Raw genomic sequence first — 18,536 nt, 5'->3', positions numbered from 1 at the left:
TGTTTGACTCTGCACATGGACTCTTATTCATCACGACTTAAGCGACTGCATGAAATCGGCGGGTGGGAGCGCATGCAGAGTCAAGCTAGTTCCTAAATAGCGTCCTCATTCTTGCACCCTGTTGTCCAGTTAGCAAAAATGTTTAGAGTGCGCTTGACTCAAAGTGTTCAGAGGCACACTGTGGTCATGGTGTCTACCTTGCTCATGTTCATTTGAAACTGTAGATAGAGCAAGAGACTCACCTTCACCAACGTTTTGTCCTTGTCATTTTGGATGGAATTTTTAAGGTGGAATTGGAATGTGACATAATTTCCTCACTTAAGTTTGGGTAAAATTACTGATATTTACAGATCCGAAACACTACTTGGCAAGTCTAGTTGGCAGGTCTAATTCGGCGACTAGGTGATGAAGTGCTTAGATGCTTTTATTGACTTGATCGTTTGCACTCGAAGGACCACCCCCTCAAGGCGGTCTAACTTCAGTGAGCCTAGAAAAACAGGGTTAAAAGTGTTGACTAATTATTTTTCCCGTGACATGCTTTCTTTAAAATACCCCAATATTTTGATGAATAGCACATGACCGACATATTAGGACACCTGGGAACTTTTTTCAAATTGGGAGGAAGAAAAAAAAAAATACCCAATTAATGTCCAGTTCATTTGTTATGACTCCAAACAAGAATTTGAGCATTTGTGTACATTTTAATGGGAATGTACTGATCAAAATGAGTTACCTAAAAGATGCATAACACATAATATATATAAGTTTAAGGACAGTGACACAATTATATTGTGCTGACAATCAGTGAAAAATAGCATTTAAGGAATAAGAAATACTAATTAAAACATGTTTTGTTCTTTCCTGCAGAGGTTCTCCAATTTGCACCACATTGATACAGACAGAAGCTAACCCTTGCTCGTCAAAATGGCGCCGGCCGTTGGAGGTCCAGTTGGCTACACACCCCCGGAGGGCGGCTGGGGCTGGATGGTGGTGATAGGGGCCTTCATCTCTATTGGCTTCTCTTATGCGTTCCCCAAGTCCATCACAGTCTTCTTCAAGGAGATTGAAGTGATCTTCAACGTGACCAGCAGCCAGGTCTCCTGGATCTCCTCCATCATGTTAGCGGTCACGTACGGCGGAGGTAACTATATGATACAAATATTTTGTAGTCGTTCAACACTGCTTCATTGTTGTATGCAGTATACCATACATTCACACCATGCGAGCAAGGAACAGTTTGAGTGCCTTGGTCAAGGGCACTTCAACAGTGCTAAGGAAGCAGTTCTGATGGACTGAACCACTGCCGCCTCATCAATCAAATTGAATTTGCTGAAACTTATTAAAATACTTTACAGAAACATCTTTGAAGACTCAAAATTGTCATTGAGGGGTAGAAAAACATGACCGTTGGGTGAATTCATTGAATGGATGGCTGGATCTGTACACATCCTGATTGTTTCTTTAGATGTGAGGCCACTTTGATGAGATGAATGAAAACATGCAGGCAGGTGATGATCGGGCTTTTGTTTGCGCGGCGTGATATTCTTCACAGGGAGAAGAAACATGAGGGTCATCCCTCACGGCTATCTGCTGCGGAATGAAAAAGAGTTGCACTCCTTCATTCCAATGTGATATAAACTGCTAAAAAGGATGATATGGACCACTTTTTGCAATCTCGGGGAAAAGTTTCTTGAACATATTTCCTTAGTGTGGCAAACTGATATGATGCTAAAAAAAATTAGTCCACAAACACTACTTCATGTTTTTAAGTGAAGTATATGAGAAAAAAAATGGAAACAAATTATGGTTAGGCGTATGCTTACCACAGCGTCTTGAATTATGTAAGAGAGTACTGCTTTTTAAGTCAACAATAGCTCATTTCATGTCAAACCCAAGATAAACTACACATCCATCTTAATCCCTCATTCCTCATTATATCAGCAAGCAGGATGTTAAACATCAATGAATCAAAGCTGGTTATCGTACAGTGACACATTCCACCGAGAGGCCGACTGACACCGTCAATTAATGCAAATGTGCCCATGTAAATATACGCATCTGATGGCAAGTGGCACATTGGAAATTGAAAGTTCGCAGGAAGTGTGTTTGCCAGCACTGCAAGGTTGACGCTTTGCACGCTAAGCATTCGCTACACGTCGGCAAGACGAGTTCATTAAGCAACTGTTGCGCATCCCTGTACTCCCTCCATTTTTGATCCATTACCTTCATAATATTCCGCACCGGTTCATCTCTAACCTTTTTTTCCCGGGCAGCTCTCCCTGTGGGCCTGCCAGGAAAGAACCCATTGATAGCGCGGAGACGGCCTGCATTACAATTTAAAGACCCTTTGTCTCGCGCGGCGCTGGCAAATGAGTTTGGACAACCTCTAAACAAAAACTGTCAGTTTCTATTTAGATGGACTGGGCAGTGTGCGGATTTGGCAAGGAGGCGATCTTCCTCGAAGGCTCTTATAGACACTCTAGCCTGTTAAAAGTCGTATATGGACATCCGAATTGCATGGAAGCCTGGATCAAATGCTCTCGCGGTCTGTATATTGACCCGCAGAAGGTAGGTTCCCTCCTACTGTTTTACAGATTCTGCACATGGTTCCAGTAACCAAAGGGCTGTGGTTGAGTTACACCTTTAATCACGACCTCGTTAGAAGAGCCTTGCAGTCAAGATTAGCACTGATATTGTAGTGCTACACCCGTTGCCCACAACCTCCATCCACACACTCTCACACAATAAAACACCCACTCGTAAACTTCCAGTCATCTTTCAAATGCTTTTAGAGTCAATTTAAGGAGATTCCACTAACAAATTACTTCTGTCCATTTTTATGCATCTCCGAGCCAACTAAATTATTATTTCATTACAGCTCTCACGGTTTTTCTGACAGATCCTATTATTAATGGAATGAAAATCTACTGCAGTGCACCACTGAGAAAAATGATGCACAAGTTGTTGTGAGTTTGCTGGGCCTCAGAATGTGGTGCTGTGGCTCTCTTGTGGGTGAATGTAGAATTGCAGTCACATGCAAACAAACCCAATACAGTGATCGCGTGTGTGATTGTTTATTTATTCACAGGTCCTATCAGCAGTATCCTGGTGAATAAATATGGGAGTCGCCCTGTTATGATGCTGGGAGGATGTCTTTCTGGATTGGGCCTCGTCGCTGCCTCTTTCTGCAACTCTGTCCAAGCACTGTACTTTTGCATTGGCGTAGTGGGAGGTACTGTACTAGAATTCTATTTATTATTTTTGATTTTTTTTTTTTATCATAAATCATGCACACTTCTGCCATCTACTGTTCTGACCGTATAAACACACCTTTGTTGTCTTGCTGAAGCTAACCCATTTTGAGGGGGCGGGCCTGTCGCATGCAAGTGAGCCACTGTATACCCAGTCCCATATACTGTTGGGGCAATGGCAAACTTTCGATACCATGATGACAGGTCGGGGGTTAGGATATTATGATGAACTAAGTGCAGGCTTGTACTTGTGGAAGCAGATCCCAGTGTGTGGAAAAATAGCGAGCACACCTAAAGCCAATAAAAGCATTTTCACCGGAGGAGGCCGGACGTCACTAACTATACTTCCCACACACATTCAGAAAATGGCGGATCTTTGGCCAACTTAGCGTCCAAGTCATGGGCAGAGAAAACACTGAACAGTTATTGTGTCAATTAGCCATATTAGGACGACATAATTTCCAAATGGCTCGCTCACAGACGCATTTTCTGAAATAGACTGCAAAAGATTTACTTGGTTAAATTTTACATTTAATGGTTGGGCAAGCCCTCCAGAGATCCAACTCTTTGTATAGATCATTAAAAAGTAAATACATTTTCCATAAAACTGTATTTCCACTTAAAGTTACGATATTTGTGACTGTGTTTTAGGATTGGGATTGTCCTTCAACCTAAACCCTGCCCTCACTATGATTGGGAAGTACTTCTACAAGAGGCGGCCCATTGCCAACGGCCTTGCCATGGCTGGTAGTCCTGTCTTCCTGTCCACGTTGGCACCTCTCAACACGTGGTTCTACGACCGCTTTGGCTGGAGAGGAAGCTTTCTCATCCTGGGCGGCCTGCTGCTCAACTGCTGCGTTGCCGGTTCCCTCATGCGACCCATCGGCCCGAAACCCAAACCGGTGGAGAAGAGTACGGAGCAGAGGTCCTGTTCGCAGATCATAAACAGCTTCATTGACCTGTCTTTGTTCAAGCACCGTGGCTTCTTACTTTACATTTCAGGCAATATTATCATGTTCTTTGGGCTTTTCGCACCATTAGTGTTTCTGAGTAATTTTGCAAAGAGCAAAGACATTCCGAAAGAGAAAGCAGCTTTCCTGCTATCTGTCCTTGCGTTTGTTGACATGGTTGCCCGGCCCTCGATGGGTATTCTGGCCAACACCAAATGGGTTCGGCCCAGAATCCAGTACTTCTTTGCCGCCTCTGTGCTATACAATGGCGTGTGTCACGTCTTCGCCCCAAAGTCAGTCGACTACAAAGGCTTTGTGATTTATTCCATGTTCTTTGGCTTTGCTTTCGGGTGGTTGAGCTCCGTATTGTTCGAGACCCTGATGGACCTGGTGGGAGCCCAACGATTCTCTAGCGCCGTTGGCCTGGTCACTATCATTGAATGTGGCCCCGTGTTGCTCGGGCCCCCCTTGCTAGGTAACAGATTCAATCGCAAACATTTGTGCAATACAGTGGAACCTCCAATGTCGAATACTAGCTGTTCTGTTGTTCTTATTTCACAACAATTTTCTCATAGGAAATAGTGTAAAGTGTGTTAATTTGTTTATGGCTTAGGCTTTCGCCATCATTAAAGCTGTATTCATAGTACGGGCAATGTTTTAAGTAAATAACACTTAAATGTCATACAAGTAAAAAGAGACGCTAACCACTGTTTTTTTTACAACCAAATAAAGCAAATACAGTAAACTCCCATTTATTGTGGCGGATACATCAGTGAAATTACATAAAATGAAAATATTTAAAAACCAAAACAAATTGCAAGCATAGCGTATATAGAAAATACCGTCCCTATTGTAGTGGCTGTGTACATGCATGTGCCTTTAAGAGCCTGGTAAGATTACATGCAGACTTTTTTGTCATTCCAATTGAAATCACTGAGATTGAAGATCTCTGGTCAACTGTTTACATGTGACGTGATCTCTTCCGAGCTAGTGTTTACATGTGCAACAGCTTGATGAAAACAAGAACTCTGTCGCACACGAGCTCTGGTTGGAAGCTGCCATATTTACATGTGTAAAAGATGACGTCACCACGCATATGGAGCATTTTCACTTGGTATGGTCTTGTAATCAGAATACAGGCTCCATGTAAACAGGGCTTGTCTGTGTGTGTCCTGAGTGAGCGCTGGGGCCGACAATAGCTTCTGCGTGAGCGTGAACCGCAATATAACATGGGAACACTGTAAAGGTAAAACTGGTCATCCATTGCATATATAACCCAAATGTAAGCCAGAACGCCCCACAGTCCATCACTAACCTACACTAACACAGTGGTAACGTCATAATTACAGCAAGTATTTGTATGAACAATGCTTCTAGGCAATAAGTAGACCGCTTCGCAAACTAGTTAATTGGGTGCTGCTCATAACCTCGAAAGTTTGTATGTCGGACTCGTCGTGAAAACGAGAACCCACTGTATTAAAAATGTGTGCTTTGTTGGCAATCCTTTTGGGGGGGTCATGTTAATCCCACTCATTATTATGAATAAAATAAATTGATAAAATTAAATTTGGACATGTAATCGACATTAAATGTTGTAAAGCGCAGCCAGACGCTGTCACAATAAGTTCCCTTTAAGTTTCTATGGTCATCATCACACTTTAGGTAGAACTTAAATTGTTTCAACTACGGCGTTGTTCAACTTTGGAGGTTCCACTCTGTACTGTGCTGTGGACGCTGAAATTAAATCACAACCTGTTACTCACCTGTTCACAGGCAAGTTTAAGGACATCTATCACGACTACAAGTACACGTACCAGGGCTGCGGGATCCTCCTCATCGTCTCCAGTTTCTTCCTCTTCATGGGCATGGGCCTCAACTATCGGCTGCTGAGGAAAGAGAAGAAAGCGGAGGAGCGCATGGCCAGAGTGGGAGATCATAAATCCTACAGGGTCAATGCGGCCAAGGTGGTAGAGGCCAGGAACACAGATACCGTCTAAATGTTTTGGTCTCTTTTTTAGTCAATTTGTTTGTTTCAAGTCGTAGAGCTAAACCTGAAAACATTCTGCCTCATTTAGGACAAATGCGTGGATAACATACAGTGTTATTATGGCCATTAATCCAAAACACATTTATATTGTACCATCAGATGCAATTTACTGTTAAATATTTATACGCCACTAATGGTATATACTTATCATTTTTGAAATATGGACTGTTAGTGTCTGGTTGTGATAAGTTTAATTCACTTTTTACATAGAATCTATAATGTCGTCATGCAGAGCATGCAGAACAGGGTTTTAATTCCTTAAGGACTGTATGTACTGTACATGCTTTGCAAAAGTCCATCATTATTGTACTTGTATCATTATGTTTATCACACAAATGTTACCCTACTATTTTTTTCTTTCTGGAAGATGTTTTGAAATGAGGGCATAGAGACCTCATTGCTTGGCTTGCCTCTTTTTGTACAGGAAAATGTACTACTGACTGACTGAGTTACTTTACACAAGTCATATATTAAGTATTCACAATTACAGAGGACCTTTGCAACTTCCCACGCGTTTATTTTTGCCTCACACAAATAAATAGAAAAACTCTACATTGTTTGTTTAGTGGATAAATATTTTTGCTTCAAAATTACTGACTGTTTGAATACTTGGAAACATTGCCATTCCCCCAGAAATTATGAGTTCATCCCGAGAAAGCAAGAAATTAATTGTTACATCACCCTATGATAGCAATCCCTAGATCCCATGCCCATATGCCACCTGACTGGAAGGTTGGCGAGTGCTAGGATCTTCCGGTGCTAAGACATCATAGCTTCTCTGTCTATGTGTATTTCGGAAAATAGATTTGACTGAGGAAAACAAAATTTGTACAATAATCTATTCGACTGATAGTATTGTGACAAAAAAAAACATAATTCTGATGTCACTTGACTAAATGAATGAATGCATGACAATTATGACAATTGGATTGGTGGGAATTTTTCCATATAGTTTCAGCACAGTGAGCTGCACTTCGAAATTACACAGAACTCCATCGGAACACACTTTATTTCATTACTGTATGAATGGATTACTTGTGGTGGCACGGCGATGTAGTGGTTAGCACTTTCACCTCACAAATTTGAGGTTGGGGTTTCGAATCTGGCTCCGCCCTCGCAATGTTTGCATGTTCTTCCCGTGCTTCCCTGGGTTTTCTCTCGCCACTCTGGCTTCTTCCCACATTCCAAAAAGATACGTGTTAGGTTAATTGAAGGCTCAACATTGTCCATAGGTGTGAATGTGAATGGTTGTTTGTCAAGATGTGCCCGATACAAGATTCGCTGGAAACCAGTCCAGGGTGTACCCCACCTCTTGCAAAAAGTCACCTAGGACAGGTAGACTCCAGCTCATTCGCAACCAGAGTGAGGATGGATGGATGACATGTGGATTTATATACAGTACAAAATAAATCTTCCAGGGGTTGGGCAAAGAAGACTATCCTTTAATATGGGCCACCAGGCATTTACATTATCATAAGTCCTACAATATTTGTTGCATTCATTTAGCCTAAAATTGACTACCGTATCCTAAAATGCATTTGCTCATTTTTAAATACATTTATTACATTGAATAATTGATTTATTTATATAAGTTAAATAAGGGATTGGGCATACACACATTTAACAATTTAAATTAAATAATTGTCAATTAACTGTAATTAAAATAATTATAGAGAGTACTATTTTGAATAAATTATTTGTGTTAGTTTAAAAAAAATAGCTTCGCTAACAGGTGTAATCGCGAGCGCCATCTTAATCAGACGTTAATGGAACGTCGACGTTTTGTAAAATTGACTCCATACACTGGTGGTTTCGTTTAACAGCGGTAACGTTCTGACATTGTAGGTAAGAAACAAGTTGAAAAAAAAACACCCTTAGTGGCATTCGCTCGATGCTTTTTGACAGTTATCAGGAACCAACAGATAGCGGTTAACGTTAGCTGCAAGCTAATCTTTTAACTCTCGCTGTCGCTTTTTTCTTTTCTTTTCTTTCCTTTTTTAAACAACTACTAAATGTGTCGCCGCCATTAGCGTCCGTAAAGTTGTCTTGGACGACGAATATTACTGTCAACGCTTCCGTCAAATCCGAAGGTGAGTGCTCATGACGTTCACGCCACTTTAAAAAAAGAAAAGAAAAATCAGTATTTTAATTGTTTTTAAATATATTTACCTGCTAAGTACGACAGTTGTCCAGCCGAAGTGTTGCACTTGATTCCAAGATGGAGAAAGACCGACGGTTCAACTTAAAACTCTTGGTGCCCCCGCTGATGAATAACAGCCAGGTGTCTGCCGTTAGACCCCAAGAAAGTGTCGGGAACGGAGCTGAGCTGGTAAGTAACAGTGGTGGGAAGTAACTAAGTATTTTTACTAACTTATGTAGATTTTCAGGTATCTCTACTATACTTGAGTATTTAATGTTCTGACGACGTTTTACTTACTCTTACTCCCTATATATTTGTACTTTCTAAAACTTACTTTGTCAAAATACGCACGTTACATTTTTCAATCTCCGCGGATGACGACAAAACATCCATCCATCCATCCATTTTCTGAGCCGCTTCTCCTCACAAGGGTCGCGGGCGTGCTGGAGCCTATCCCAGCTGTCATCGGGCAGGAGGCGGGGTACACCCTGAACTGGTTGCCAGCCAATCGCAGGGCACATCGAAACAAACAACCATTCGCACTCACAGTCATGCCTACGGGCAATTTAGAGTCTCCAATTAATGCATGTTTTTGGGATGTGGGAGGAAACCGGAGTGCCCGGAGAAAACCCACGCAGGCACGGGGAGAACATGCAAACTCCACACAGGCGGGGACGGGGATTGAACCCCGCACCTCAGAACTGTGAGGCTGACGCTCTAACCAGTCGGCCACCGTGCCGCGACGACAAAACATTAAAATAAAATAAAAAAGATATTGATAAATCTGAGCCATGATTGAGATCGTGGGGTCTAATGAGGCAGGGGAAAAAAACATTTAACATAGCAACAATACTGACGATTGTGAACCAGGGAGCATTGACGACAATGGCAAAAGAATGGGAGAAGCATTCCATGGCCTTTTAAAAAAGAATTGTTTGGTTTGGTCATGTACAAGAATGATTTGTGGTTGAATGCATTTTGTCTTGTTGAATCCTACAAACCACCAGCTTCTGGCGTCTGTTCTGAAAAACACATACCTAAACAAGTAAGGGGTTTTTTTCAGTCAATTTTGCCATTTTTGTTACTCTGCACAACGTTAGCTATGAGAACAAATTGTTTTTTTCTTGTTGTACGAAGTTATCAAAATAGGAATTGTATGTATTGACAGTGAAAATTAATTTTGAATTTTGTTATTAAATATCTTTCAGAATGTGTGCTTTTTTTACTTTTACTTAAGTAAAGGATTGAATCAGTACATCTACTTTTTGCAGTCTTTTTTTCATTATTTTTATGTAACTCTACTTCTACTTAAGTACAGAGTTTGAGTACTCTTATACCTGTGGAGTATTGAGAAATTAACCAATCTCTCCTTGTTTTTCTGTTAAGAATTCATGTACAATAGGTAAAATGTCTTCACTCCCCTGTTCGAATGCCACCTTTTTGTGATAGAAAACAATGAAACCAAGATAAATAATTTAAAAACCTTTTTTCTACTGTTAATGTGATCTATAATCTTTACAAGTAAATTCATTTTGTTTTTTTGTATCTTTTTTTCGAAGGGGGAAGTAAATAGAGATAATGTGGTTGGACAAGTGTGCAGGGGTCACATTAATACTGAAAAAAACTGAAATGAGTTATCTTGGTGTATTTTTTTTTTAAATATCACAAACACCTGGTATATGAACAGGGGTGGTTAGACTTTTTATACCCACTGTACATGTATTTCCACTGTAACCTGAATACTGCTTTCTTTTAGGGTACCAGTAAATATTTTGTGAAAGACCAAACGACTCTGCTTCCACTCAACAAAAGTGTTGTTACCCCAACTCAACCAACCACACACGGTAATGTCTACCAAACGCACATCTCAAAGATAAAGACGCACTGCACCAAGCTTAAAAAGTATGAATATGTAATTTTCTGTCCTTAAAAGATTGCCTCAAGATGAAAGTGGCCCCAACGGAGAAAGAGGAGGTAACATAAATAAACAGTCAACAGTCTCTGAATCTACATTGATGCAAAGGTGAATAATATAAATTGCTTCCTGCCATTGTCAATGTTCCACAGAGCAACTGTACTCCTGGACAGCTTTGTTCTAAAATGTTTGACGAGGTGGAGAAAATCAAATGCTGGAAAGTCAAAGTGGTCTGTGATGCCGCACAAAGCGAGAGGAAACTTCAGGAGAACAAAAGAACAATTGAAACTCAGCGCAAGGCCATTCAGGAGTTGCAGGCACGTGCCTTTTGAGGAAAATGTTTTCCATGTGTGACTGTGATTTCATACTGTGCTTGCGTGTGCGCGTTCTTTACAGTTTCAAAATGAAAGTCTCAGCATCAAGTTTGAGGAGCAGATGAGTGAAAACGAGGATTTGCGGAACAAGTATGTTTATTTTATTTATCTTTTGTTTGCACACAGCAGTTTCCATGTAAAGCTTTGCTCATGAAAAATCAATGTTTTGATTCAGACACAATGCAACCCGCAACTTGTGTAATTTGCTGAAAGAAACCTTTGAGCGGTCGGCAGACAAAATGCAAATGTGTGAGTGTGCCTTCGTCACACGTCTCACAGCCTCAACGATGTGACGAAAACTGACGCAACATTCTATGTTTTATAGTTGAATCCGAGCGAGAGGAGACACATCACCTTCTAATGGAAAACAGTGACAGTGTTCAGGTACAATATCTATATCAGACAGACCAAAGGTGAGTAATAAACAGTTACTTAAGCAATTATTCATGTTTCCAGACACTGATTGCAGCATTCGATCATCTTCGTGGTCAAGCTGAAGCCCATCAGAAAGATATGCAGACTGGTTTGCTCCTTAACATTTTTTGTTTTTGTGCATTTTGACTTGATACAAAAAATGTCCGCTCAACTCTTTTTATTCACAGTCAAAGAGGGTTTACAGGAATGTGAAGAGCTCAAAGAAAAGTCTGAACAAAAATACACCCTGAAAGAGAAAGAGGTCTGTAAGTAGAAGATTATTTCACAGTATCTGCCTTCGTAAGAAAAACTGCTGAAAGACTTGATGGTTCCACAGGTGGTGACACTTAAAGCTAGACTTCAGGATAAAGAAGGTGAACTAGAGAAAGTCCAAGATGACCTCCATGATACTCAAAATCAATGTAGACTGCTTCAAGAGGCCACAAGTAAGAACGATGCCACATAACTCAACACCTGACATTTATCGTCATCCAATTAATTCTGTTCTTAAAGGGGACTTATTACTGAATGTAAAATTGGCTTTAATGGCTTGTTTCAAATAGTTGAGGGTGCCTGCCCACCCGTCAAGTGTGAAATTAAACAATTAGGGCCTGATTTAATGTCTTCTGGGAGGAGTACTGTATATGTAATTAGGTTAATTTAGCATGTGCAATGTGATTTACAGTGGATATAAATAGTCTACACCCCTCTTCAAATGTCAAGTTTTTGTGATGTGACAAAATTAGACACACTGACTGTGATTTGTAACTGTTCATCATTCCTTCCACCTTGTCTAAGGCCGCAGTTCCAGCTCATGAGAAAAAAAAAAAAGCATGATGCTGCCCTGCGTTACTGTTGGTATGGTGATCCCACATGTGTTCTGGAGATTTGGTTATGGTCCAATGAAACCAAAGTTGGACTTTTTGGTCATCATTCCAAAAGAAATGTTTGGTACAAACAAATCACTGCTCATCACCAAAGGAACATGAAGAAAATACCTACAGTGAAGCATGGTGGTGGCTGTTTTTCTTCAGTTGGAACTGGCACCTCAGTCAAGTTGGAGGGAGTTATGAGCAGTGTTCGCACAAAACCTTGAGGCTTTTGCTAAAAAGCAAAAAGAAAAAAATGCATCTGAAATGAATTTGGAGTGGCACTTGAAATGATGGCAGCACATGAGTATGAAGGTGATTTGGTTAACTGAACACAGCCACAGCTCGCTTATAAAAGGATGCGCAACCACATTATCTCAGTTATATATTTTTACTTCCCTTCTCAAAGTTTGTTTAAATTCAGTTGAGTCATATGGGTTATATTTCACATTAATGATGGAAGAAGTTAAGAAATTATTTATTTTGGTCTCATTTTTCTGACTCAATTGCATGAGACAGGACGCTCCCCTGAAAAGAGGGTGAAGAGTGTGCGGTAATTCTAGCTCCTAGTGGTATTTTGATCAAAACATGTTATTTAAGACCCATGGGATGTATTTCAAATTGTAAAAAATGTCTCCTTGAAAATGTTCAATTCATTTTGTAATCCACAAAATATTTCTTACTTTTGGAGCTCAACAAAGTGAGGACCTGAAAAGCTCAAAACTGGAGCAAGAGTCCCTTCTTGAAAAACTGCACTCAGCAGAGCAGCGATGTAAAGAAAGCGAGGTGAGTTCTAGTACTGGCCGTGTCTGCTTGATCTGCATATCTGCTCAACATCATAAAACTCTCCAAGCGCCCTTCAAACGGGGCTCAACTGTGGGTTGCCTGCTTTGGCTGAAACATGTTTCGTCCCTCAAAGACCAGTCGGGAAGTCATGGGTGACGTGCTGAGACAGAACAAAGAAGAACACGCACAGATCCTCAGCAGCAAAGATTTAAGCTTACAAGAGGTTCGCCGTGTTAAAAATGAAAAAGCCGAGAAGCTCAAGCAAGTTCAGACAACCCTTGTGGAGCTGCAGAATTCATTAGCCTTTGAGGAGCGAAGGTACAGATTCTTTAGAATTCACAGTGTTCTCAGAAGCCTGCATCGTGATTCCTCTGGTCATTTTGGTCCTGGTATTAATGTTTAAGGTCTAAGGACTGCAAGGAAAAACTAATGGAGACAAAACAAGAACTTGAAAGGAGTAACAAAGATTTAGGTGAGTCTTAATGAAAGGAATCTTATGAATTCAGTGCTTGATTTAGAAAAGAAGGGTCAAAGTAACTTTTTTTTTTAACTCTGACAGGAGAAATTGAAGACCAAAGTGCCAAAAAAGATGAGCAAATCACAATCCTTCAGACTGAATTGGTGAGTTTTACTTATTTTACTGTACCTTACTATATTTCAGTTGTTACATCAATTGAAAACACTGGCTCTGTGTTATTTGTGCTGTCAGGAAAAAAGCTTGAACTCAATGGAGCTCGTGAAGGGAAAAGCTGAAGTCCTTCAAGTCAGAGTAAAGGATCTCCAAGCTGAGCTTTCGGCAAAAACTATACAAGCGCAGCTAGTCATGGTAATGCACATCAGTCATCTCAGAATGTATATGTATTTTATGTATGTATTTGAAAACATTACAAAGACCAGCCAACTCTTTTTTTTTCCATGAACCAGGGTGAAGCAGAGACTATACGTGCAGACAACGAAAAGCTCAAGAAAGCTGGTGAAAAGGCGAAAGAGGTTTTCATGGAGAAGCACAGCATCACTGAGGTTTTTACATCACCTGTGGAAATCGTAAGGAAGCAGACGCGTTGTATTGATTGCACTACTCAGCTACGTGCATTTTTGTGTTGTTCCACAGAGCAAAGCATACGAGCTGGAAGACAAGTTGTTCAATGCAATGAAGAAAAGCGAAGACTACAGCTTTGAGATAGTGCAACTCAAGACAGAACTTGCACAGCATGAGTGAGTCACTGCAATATATACAGCTTCCTATGTTATATCGAACTACTGTATTGGGTTTGGCAAGTGCTGTGGCGCTTTCCAGAGAAAAGTACGAAGAGCTGCTGTCTAACTTTAATGAGGTTCATCGTGAGAAGAACGCTGTTGAGCAGCAGTTGGAGAGGATGTCCTCTAATATGGAGGCCGTCGAGGCAAACATGAAGGTCTGAGCATTGCGTCACATTTCGGTCGTTGACAAATTGTGTCCATCGATTAGTAAAAAAGTAAGTGATTTGACTGGCAGGTGAGTGAGGAGGAGGCGGTGACGCTCACAAAGCAAATGCAGAAGCTGGAAGAAGAAAACCAACGGTTAAGGTCAGTTTGTATTTTCAAGATTAGTTATATTGGTTTTAGTTGGGTCACTGGAGTGTGAAATCAAACACCCATGTAAGTTTATTTTTGAAAATGTGTCTGTGAGCGAGCCATTATGGATTTTACCGGATTGTGCCATTTTCATGGGGGCTGCATGAGCTGTGCAGTTTGCACTCACTTTTTTTTAACAAGTAACACCCCATACGTCTGCCCCTAGTCATCATGGGAACAAAAGCGATTCCTCAGTAGAACACCCCTCAGTAGAGGAGGGCGGGGGACGCAGTAGCTCAATTGTATGAGACACAACCGCTCCATCAAAACAAGCTAATTTCAATGACTGGGTGGGAGAGGATGAAAAGTGTGCTATAATTGTTGAATTTTGAGGTATTTAGACAAAATCATCTCACAGACATGTTAATACACCTGGAAATTGTTTTTAATTGAAAACAAAAACCAAAAAAATAATAATAATAAAATGTGTATATATATATATATATATATATATATATATATATAAAATGAATAACAAAGATGTTGCAGATGTACTTCATGTGTCTCAATATAACATGCTTAGATTCCTTAACTTTATGTAAAACCAAGTGAAGCACTGTCAAATTTTGAAACAATAAACATTTCCTAACGTTGATAGCAAGTGACAAATCATACATTGTCCACCAAGTCGATTAGTCATAGTGTACAGTTGAAACCAGATGTTTACACCTACAATATATAAAATGACTCGTACGCTTTTTCTCCAAATACTCTCTGACATGTAATCAGACTAAACCTTTCCTGATTTAGGTCAATTAGGATTTCCAAAAGTATTTATATTTGCCAGAATAATGAGAAGAAATAAAAGTCTTCATTAATTTCTTCAAAGTCAAAAGTTTACCTAGATTGATGCGTACGTAGAGTACTCTGCCTTTAAATATTTTGGGAAAACCCAGATGATGATGATGTCATCATTTATTTGGAAGCTTCTGATTAGTTTATTGACAGCATTTTAGTTAATTACTGTAGAGACATACCTGTGGATGTATTTGAACAAGGCACACCTGCTTCTTTTTGTAACATCATGGGAAAGTCAAAAGAAATCAGCCAAGATATCAGGAAGAGAATTTTCTATAGTGTATGTACTGTAAACATCAGGTTTCAACTTTATGTCCGTACTTACACGTACTCCTTATTTTTTATCTTTTTAAAGCAAGCTAAGGTCTCATGTTACATCAATCATGTGGTGCAACTTTAAAGGCAGTTTCCCCAAAAAATTGTCATCAAATTCTGAATTTAGTGTTTCAATTTAGAGATTCTACATGTTTTTTTTATTTTTATTTTATAGGGCGGAAGTACACACCATTCAAAGTCTAACCAAAGGACAGTGTGACGAAATTGAGATGTTGCAAAAGAAAATGGAAGATAACGTAAGCACATAACTAAAGTTCAGCGGCCATTTTCTTGACTGATCTTATCTCTCATTATCATGGCTTTCTGCAGTTTGAGCTTTTGCAGGAGAAGGTTATACAAACAGAAGGACAGCTCAAAGCCGCGGAAGCAAAGGTGATGAGAAATAAACGTGTGCTGATATTAGTTTTCTCACTTTATGAAACTTATATGTTATTGTTTGTTTTTTAGTGCTCTTACCTCATGAAGAAAATTGGATCTCACCGTAAAGCAAGGCAATGCGAGAAAGAGGTTTGTAAGATGTTCTAGCAAGATTATTCTGTATTCTATAATGTCTTTAGGCAAATCTTAAAATCTTCACTCATGTATTTCAGATTAAAAAGCATAAGACAGAAATGGCAAAACAGCTTGTGAAATACAGTCAGCTTGAAAATAAGGTTGGTTATGGTCTTCTCATTTAGTCACGGTAAACATGTTTAATCCAAGTCCTATTTTGTCTTTAGATGAGCAGTCTGAATGAGGAGTCCCAGAACCAGAAAAGGCAACTTGAGGAAAAGCATCAGAAGCTGCTCGAAGAACTTCGAGTTACATCCTCATTTGCAGCAGAACTTGACAATGAGGTTACTTCTATAATTAGCTAAATGTTGGGCTCTTTAGAGTGTGAACGTAATAAAATGACAGTTTTTTTCCGATAGATGCAAGTGCTGCGAATAACAGCAGCTGAAGCCGTCAAAAGCAGAGAAGATGCAGAACTCAAGTGTCAAAACAAGACGGCAGATATGGTCGCACTGATGGAAAAACACAAAGTACACTTTGCCTTCCAGAGGTGACCGCTGCACACGACGACTGCTCGTTCAAACACATTTGTCCTTCCTAGAGCCAATATGACCATGTGGTCAAAGAAAAGGATGCAGAGCTGGAAGAAAGGAAGAAGAGTGAGACAGAGGCAGTTGGCTCGAGGAAGTCGCTGGTACTCAAGTCCGAAACTAGTTCAGTCACAATAAAAACCTTAAATATTTTGTTTCATTTTAAGACGTATTTGTTAAATTGTCTTAACTAGGCGCTTGATGTCTCCAAGCTGAAGACAGAAAACCGTCAATTGACGAAGCAGCTGATGACTGAGAAGGTGTTGTATTATTAATATATTTTTGTTTTTATTTGAATATCCAATTGATAAACTATTATAAACTGTTCTTTGCTGTCAGGACAACTTTCAGAAGGAGTTAAGTGATCTGAAGAAAGAATTGTCATCACTTAAATTATCCCGGCTGTCCCAAAAAAAGAACAACAAGGTATAAATGCATGGTGCAACTATAGGAACACCCATCACCTCATCCGTTTGCGTACAATATACAGTACTTGAGTGTGTACCTTCTAGGCAAGTGCCTTCAACACAAAAGATAAAGGGAGATGTGCAGATACACCAAGAAGTGGGTCTTCAAAGATGAATGTGTTTGACTTCGCCAAGGTTAGTAGAAGACCACTGTATACTTTGCAATAATAAAGAAGCCAAAACTACTCAGTTAACCTCTGCACTAATATGTACAGGTCAGCATTTTCACATGACAGTGATTTAAATTTACTTTGTTGAGGAAAATGTAACATAACATGCAGCATTTGGTACATTATGCGTGTTAGGAATGTGACTTTGGATCCATCAGAATGTCAAGTGAAAGACCACCAAAAAGCAAGGTAGCCATAGTCAAGACCGACCTCATCAATTTTCAATTTATGCTCAAGGAACTCCACCATGAAGACTTTGCTTCTCCGGGAAGTGGGACAAAGTGGGCTGGCAGAGCAGAAAAAATTAAAGTAATTGATTTAGCATTTGGACAGTATGAACGTTTGACTTGTCGGCATGCTTATGTATTGTGACTGTTTGACAGACCTACAGAATAAGGACGCCCCCTAGTGCTGAAAAGTCAGGGAGCTGGGCGAGGAGAGCCATGGAGCTAGAGCCTAAGTCTGACAGCTCTGATCCAAACAATATTTTGGTGAGAATATTTTATTTGTTATCCAATAACAGTGGTAGCTCATTAGAAGTATTAATTTGTCTTTCTGGTCTTGACAGACTGTTAAAAATGCACCAGCATCCCACGTCTCCATTCCCCCCTCAAAATGCAACCGGTTCAAAAAGGTAACGTGAATAATCTACGTGTTTAAGAATGAATTAATATTTGAAAAACCATGTCGCTGAATTTTTATTTTTTTATTTTTTAACCACCTCCAGAGCCCCGCTTCTGGAAAGTCACCAGGAACCTCCCTAAAGTTAGCGGCCATCAAGAGAATGCGTGACGCTGGCTGGACCGCTGTCATTGACAGTGAGAAAAAGAAGAAAAAGACTCAGGGGAAGATATTTTCATAAGTCGTGCCTTTTCGGGGGGACATTAGACGCAGTTAAGTTTTCAATTCCAACTTTGATATCCAACCTTTTGGTGGTGGTAATGTAGTAAAAATATTAGTGTTGTGGTAAACGAAGTATAGTAGGAAGAGGTATAGTTTCGTAGTTGTTTTTCTAGTAACATTGTTATAAGCATAGCAGTGGTATTGTAGTAGTAGTAGTCATAGTTTGCTAGTGTAGTAATAATTGAAGTTATTCAGTGATTTATGCTGTAGTAGTAGTCACATGACTAAGTACTACTAGTTGTTATTGCAATAGTCATAGTAATGCATTAGTAGGCTATGATTTAATATTTGCATGTGTTTTCACAGTATAAATGTGATATGTGAAGGAAATGCTTATTTGAGTTTTCAAATGTTAACTGTACACTATTCTTCATAAGTTCACTGACAGAAATCAAATAAAGATAAATGCTAAATTGAAGT

The 18,536-nt window shown here is 39.8% G+C and overlaps 2 protein-coding genes and 1 long non-coding RNA gene across 4 annotated transcripts; 2 read left to right on the top strand and 1 right to left on the bottom strand.

Annotated features, from left to right (window-relative positions):
* Nucleotides 1-924: 924 nt before the first annotated feature.
* On the top strand, nucleotides 925-6,800 carry slc16a1a (solute carrier family 16 member 1a). Its single transcript, XM_061785207.1, has 4 exons — nucleotides 925-1,141; nucleotides 3,089-3,232; nucleotides 3,903-4,676; nucleotides 5,975-6,800. The coding sequence occupies exons 1-4, from the start codon at nucleotides 925-927 to the stop codon at nucleotides 6,196-6,198; spliced, it is 1,359 nt and encodes a 452-aa protein (XP_061641191.1). The 3' UTR covers nucleotides 6,199-6,800.
* LOC133483685 (uncharacterized) lies at nucleotides 1,006-8,996 on the bottom strand. Its single transcript, XR_009790173.1, has 4 exons — nucleotides 8,723-8,996; nucleotides 8,418-8,574; nucleotides 6,016-6,087; nucleotides 1,006-1,145 (listed from the first exon to the last, which is right to left on the bottom strand). It is a non-coding gene; the product is annotated as an uncharacterized LOC133483685 (long non-coding RNA).
* On the top strand, nucleotides 7,983-18,534 carry sycp1 (synaptonemal complex protein 1). Of its 2 annotated transcripts, XM_061785203.1 has the most exons (35): nucleotides 7,983-8,093; nucleotides 8,279-8,338; nucleotides 8,426-8,577; nucleotides 10,145-10,232; nucleotides 10,322-10,362; nucleotides 10,456-10,620; nucleotides 10,700-10,767; nucleotides 10,853-10,926; nucleotides 11,003-11,061; nucleotides 11,134-11,200; nucleotides 11,280-11,353; nucleotides 11,429-11,537; nucleotides 12,652-12,746; nucleotides 12,880-13,064; nucleotides 13,151-13,218; nucleotides 13,306-13,367; nucleotides 13,456-13,572; nucleotides 13,671-13,766; nucleotides 13,858-13,961; nucleotides 14,044-14,161; nucleotides 14,242-14,312; nucleotides 15,649-15,730; nucleotides 15,804-15,866; nucleotides 15,942-16,001; nucleotides 16,085-16,147; nucleotides 16,214-16,330; nucleotides 16,406-16,516; nucleotides 16,588-16,680; nucleotides 16,771-16,836; nucleotides 16,916-17,002; nucleotides 17,089-17,178; nucleotides 17,451-17,522; nucleotides 17,597-17,704; nucleotides 17,782-17,847; nucleotides 17,941-18,534. In XM_061785203.1, exons 3-35 carry the CDS (start codon nucleotides 8,467-8,469, stop codon nucleotides 18,073-18,075), a joined length of 2,985 nt encoding a protein of 994 aa, XP_061641187.1. In that variant the 5' UTR covers nucleotides 7,983-8,093; nucleotides 8,279-8,338; nucleotides 8,426-8,466; the 3' UTR covers nucleotides 18,076-18,534. The 2 variants fall into 2 exon arrangements, with proteins under 2 accessions (XP_061641187.1, XP_061641186.1); XM_061785202.1 differs by having other exon boundaries at nucleotides 7,993-8,338.
* The last annotated feature ends 2 nt before the right edge of the window (nucleotides 18,535-18,536 follow it).

This window comes from Phyllopteryx taeniolatus, chromosome 9 (genome assembly GCF_024500385.1).
Source record: "Phyllopteryx taeniolatus isolate TA_2022b chromosome 9, UOR_Ptae_1.2, whole genome shotgun sequence".
NCBI lineage: Eukaryota > Metazoa > Chordata > Actinopteri > Syngnathiformes > Syngnathidae > Phyllopteryx > Phyllopteryx taeniolatus.
The sequence above is the reverse complement of the archived record's forward strand: the minus strand, read 5'-3'. Positions and strand labels throughout refer to the sequence as shown.

Excerpts from the sequence above, each read along its gene's own strand:
- slc16a1a (XM_061785207.1), top strand. The coding sequence starts at position 925 with ATGGCGCCGGCCGTTGGAGGTCCAGTTGGCTACACACCCCCGGAGGGC. Across the intron at positions 1,142-3,088 it reads AGCGGTCACGTACGGCGGAG|GTCCTATCAGCAGTATCCTG; the intron begins GTAACTATATGA and ends ATTTATTCACAG. Across the intron at positions 3,233-3,902 it reads TTGCATTGGCGTAGTGGGAG|GATTGGGATTGTCCTTCAAC; the intron begins GTACTGTACTAG and ends ACTGTGTTTTAG.
- sycp1 (XM_061785203.1), top strand. The coding sequence starts at position 8,467 with ATGGAGAAAGACCGACGGTTCAACTTAAAACTCTTGGTGCCCCCGCTG. Across the intron at positions 10,768-10,852 it reads AACGAGGATTTGCGGAACAA|ACACAATGCAACCCGCAACT; the intron begins GTATGTTTATTT and ends GTTTTGATTCAG. Across the intron at positions 17,003-17,088 it reads CCCAAAAAAAGAACAACAAG|GCAAGTGCCTTCAACACAAA; the intron begins GTATAAATGCAT and ends TGTACCTTCTAG.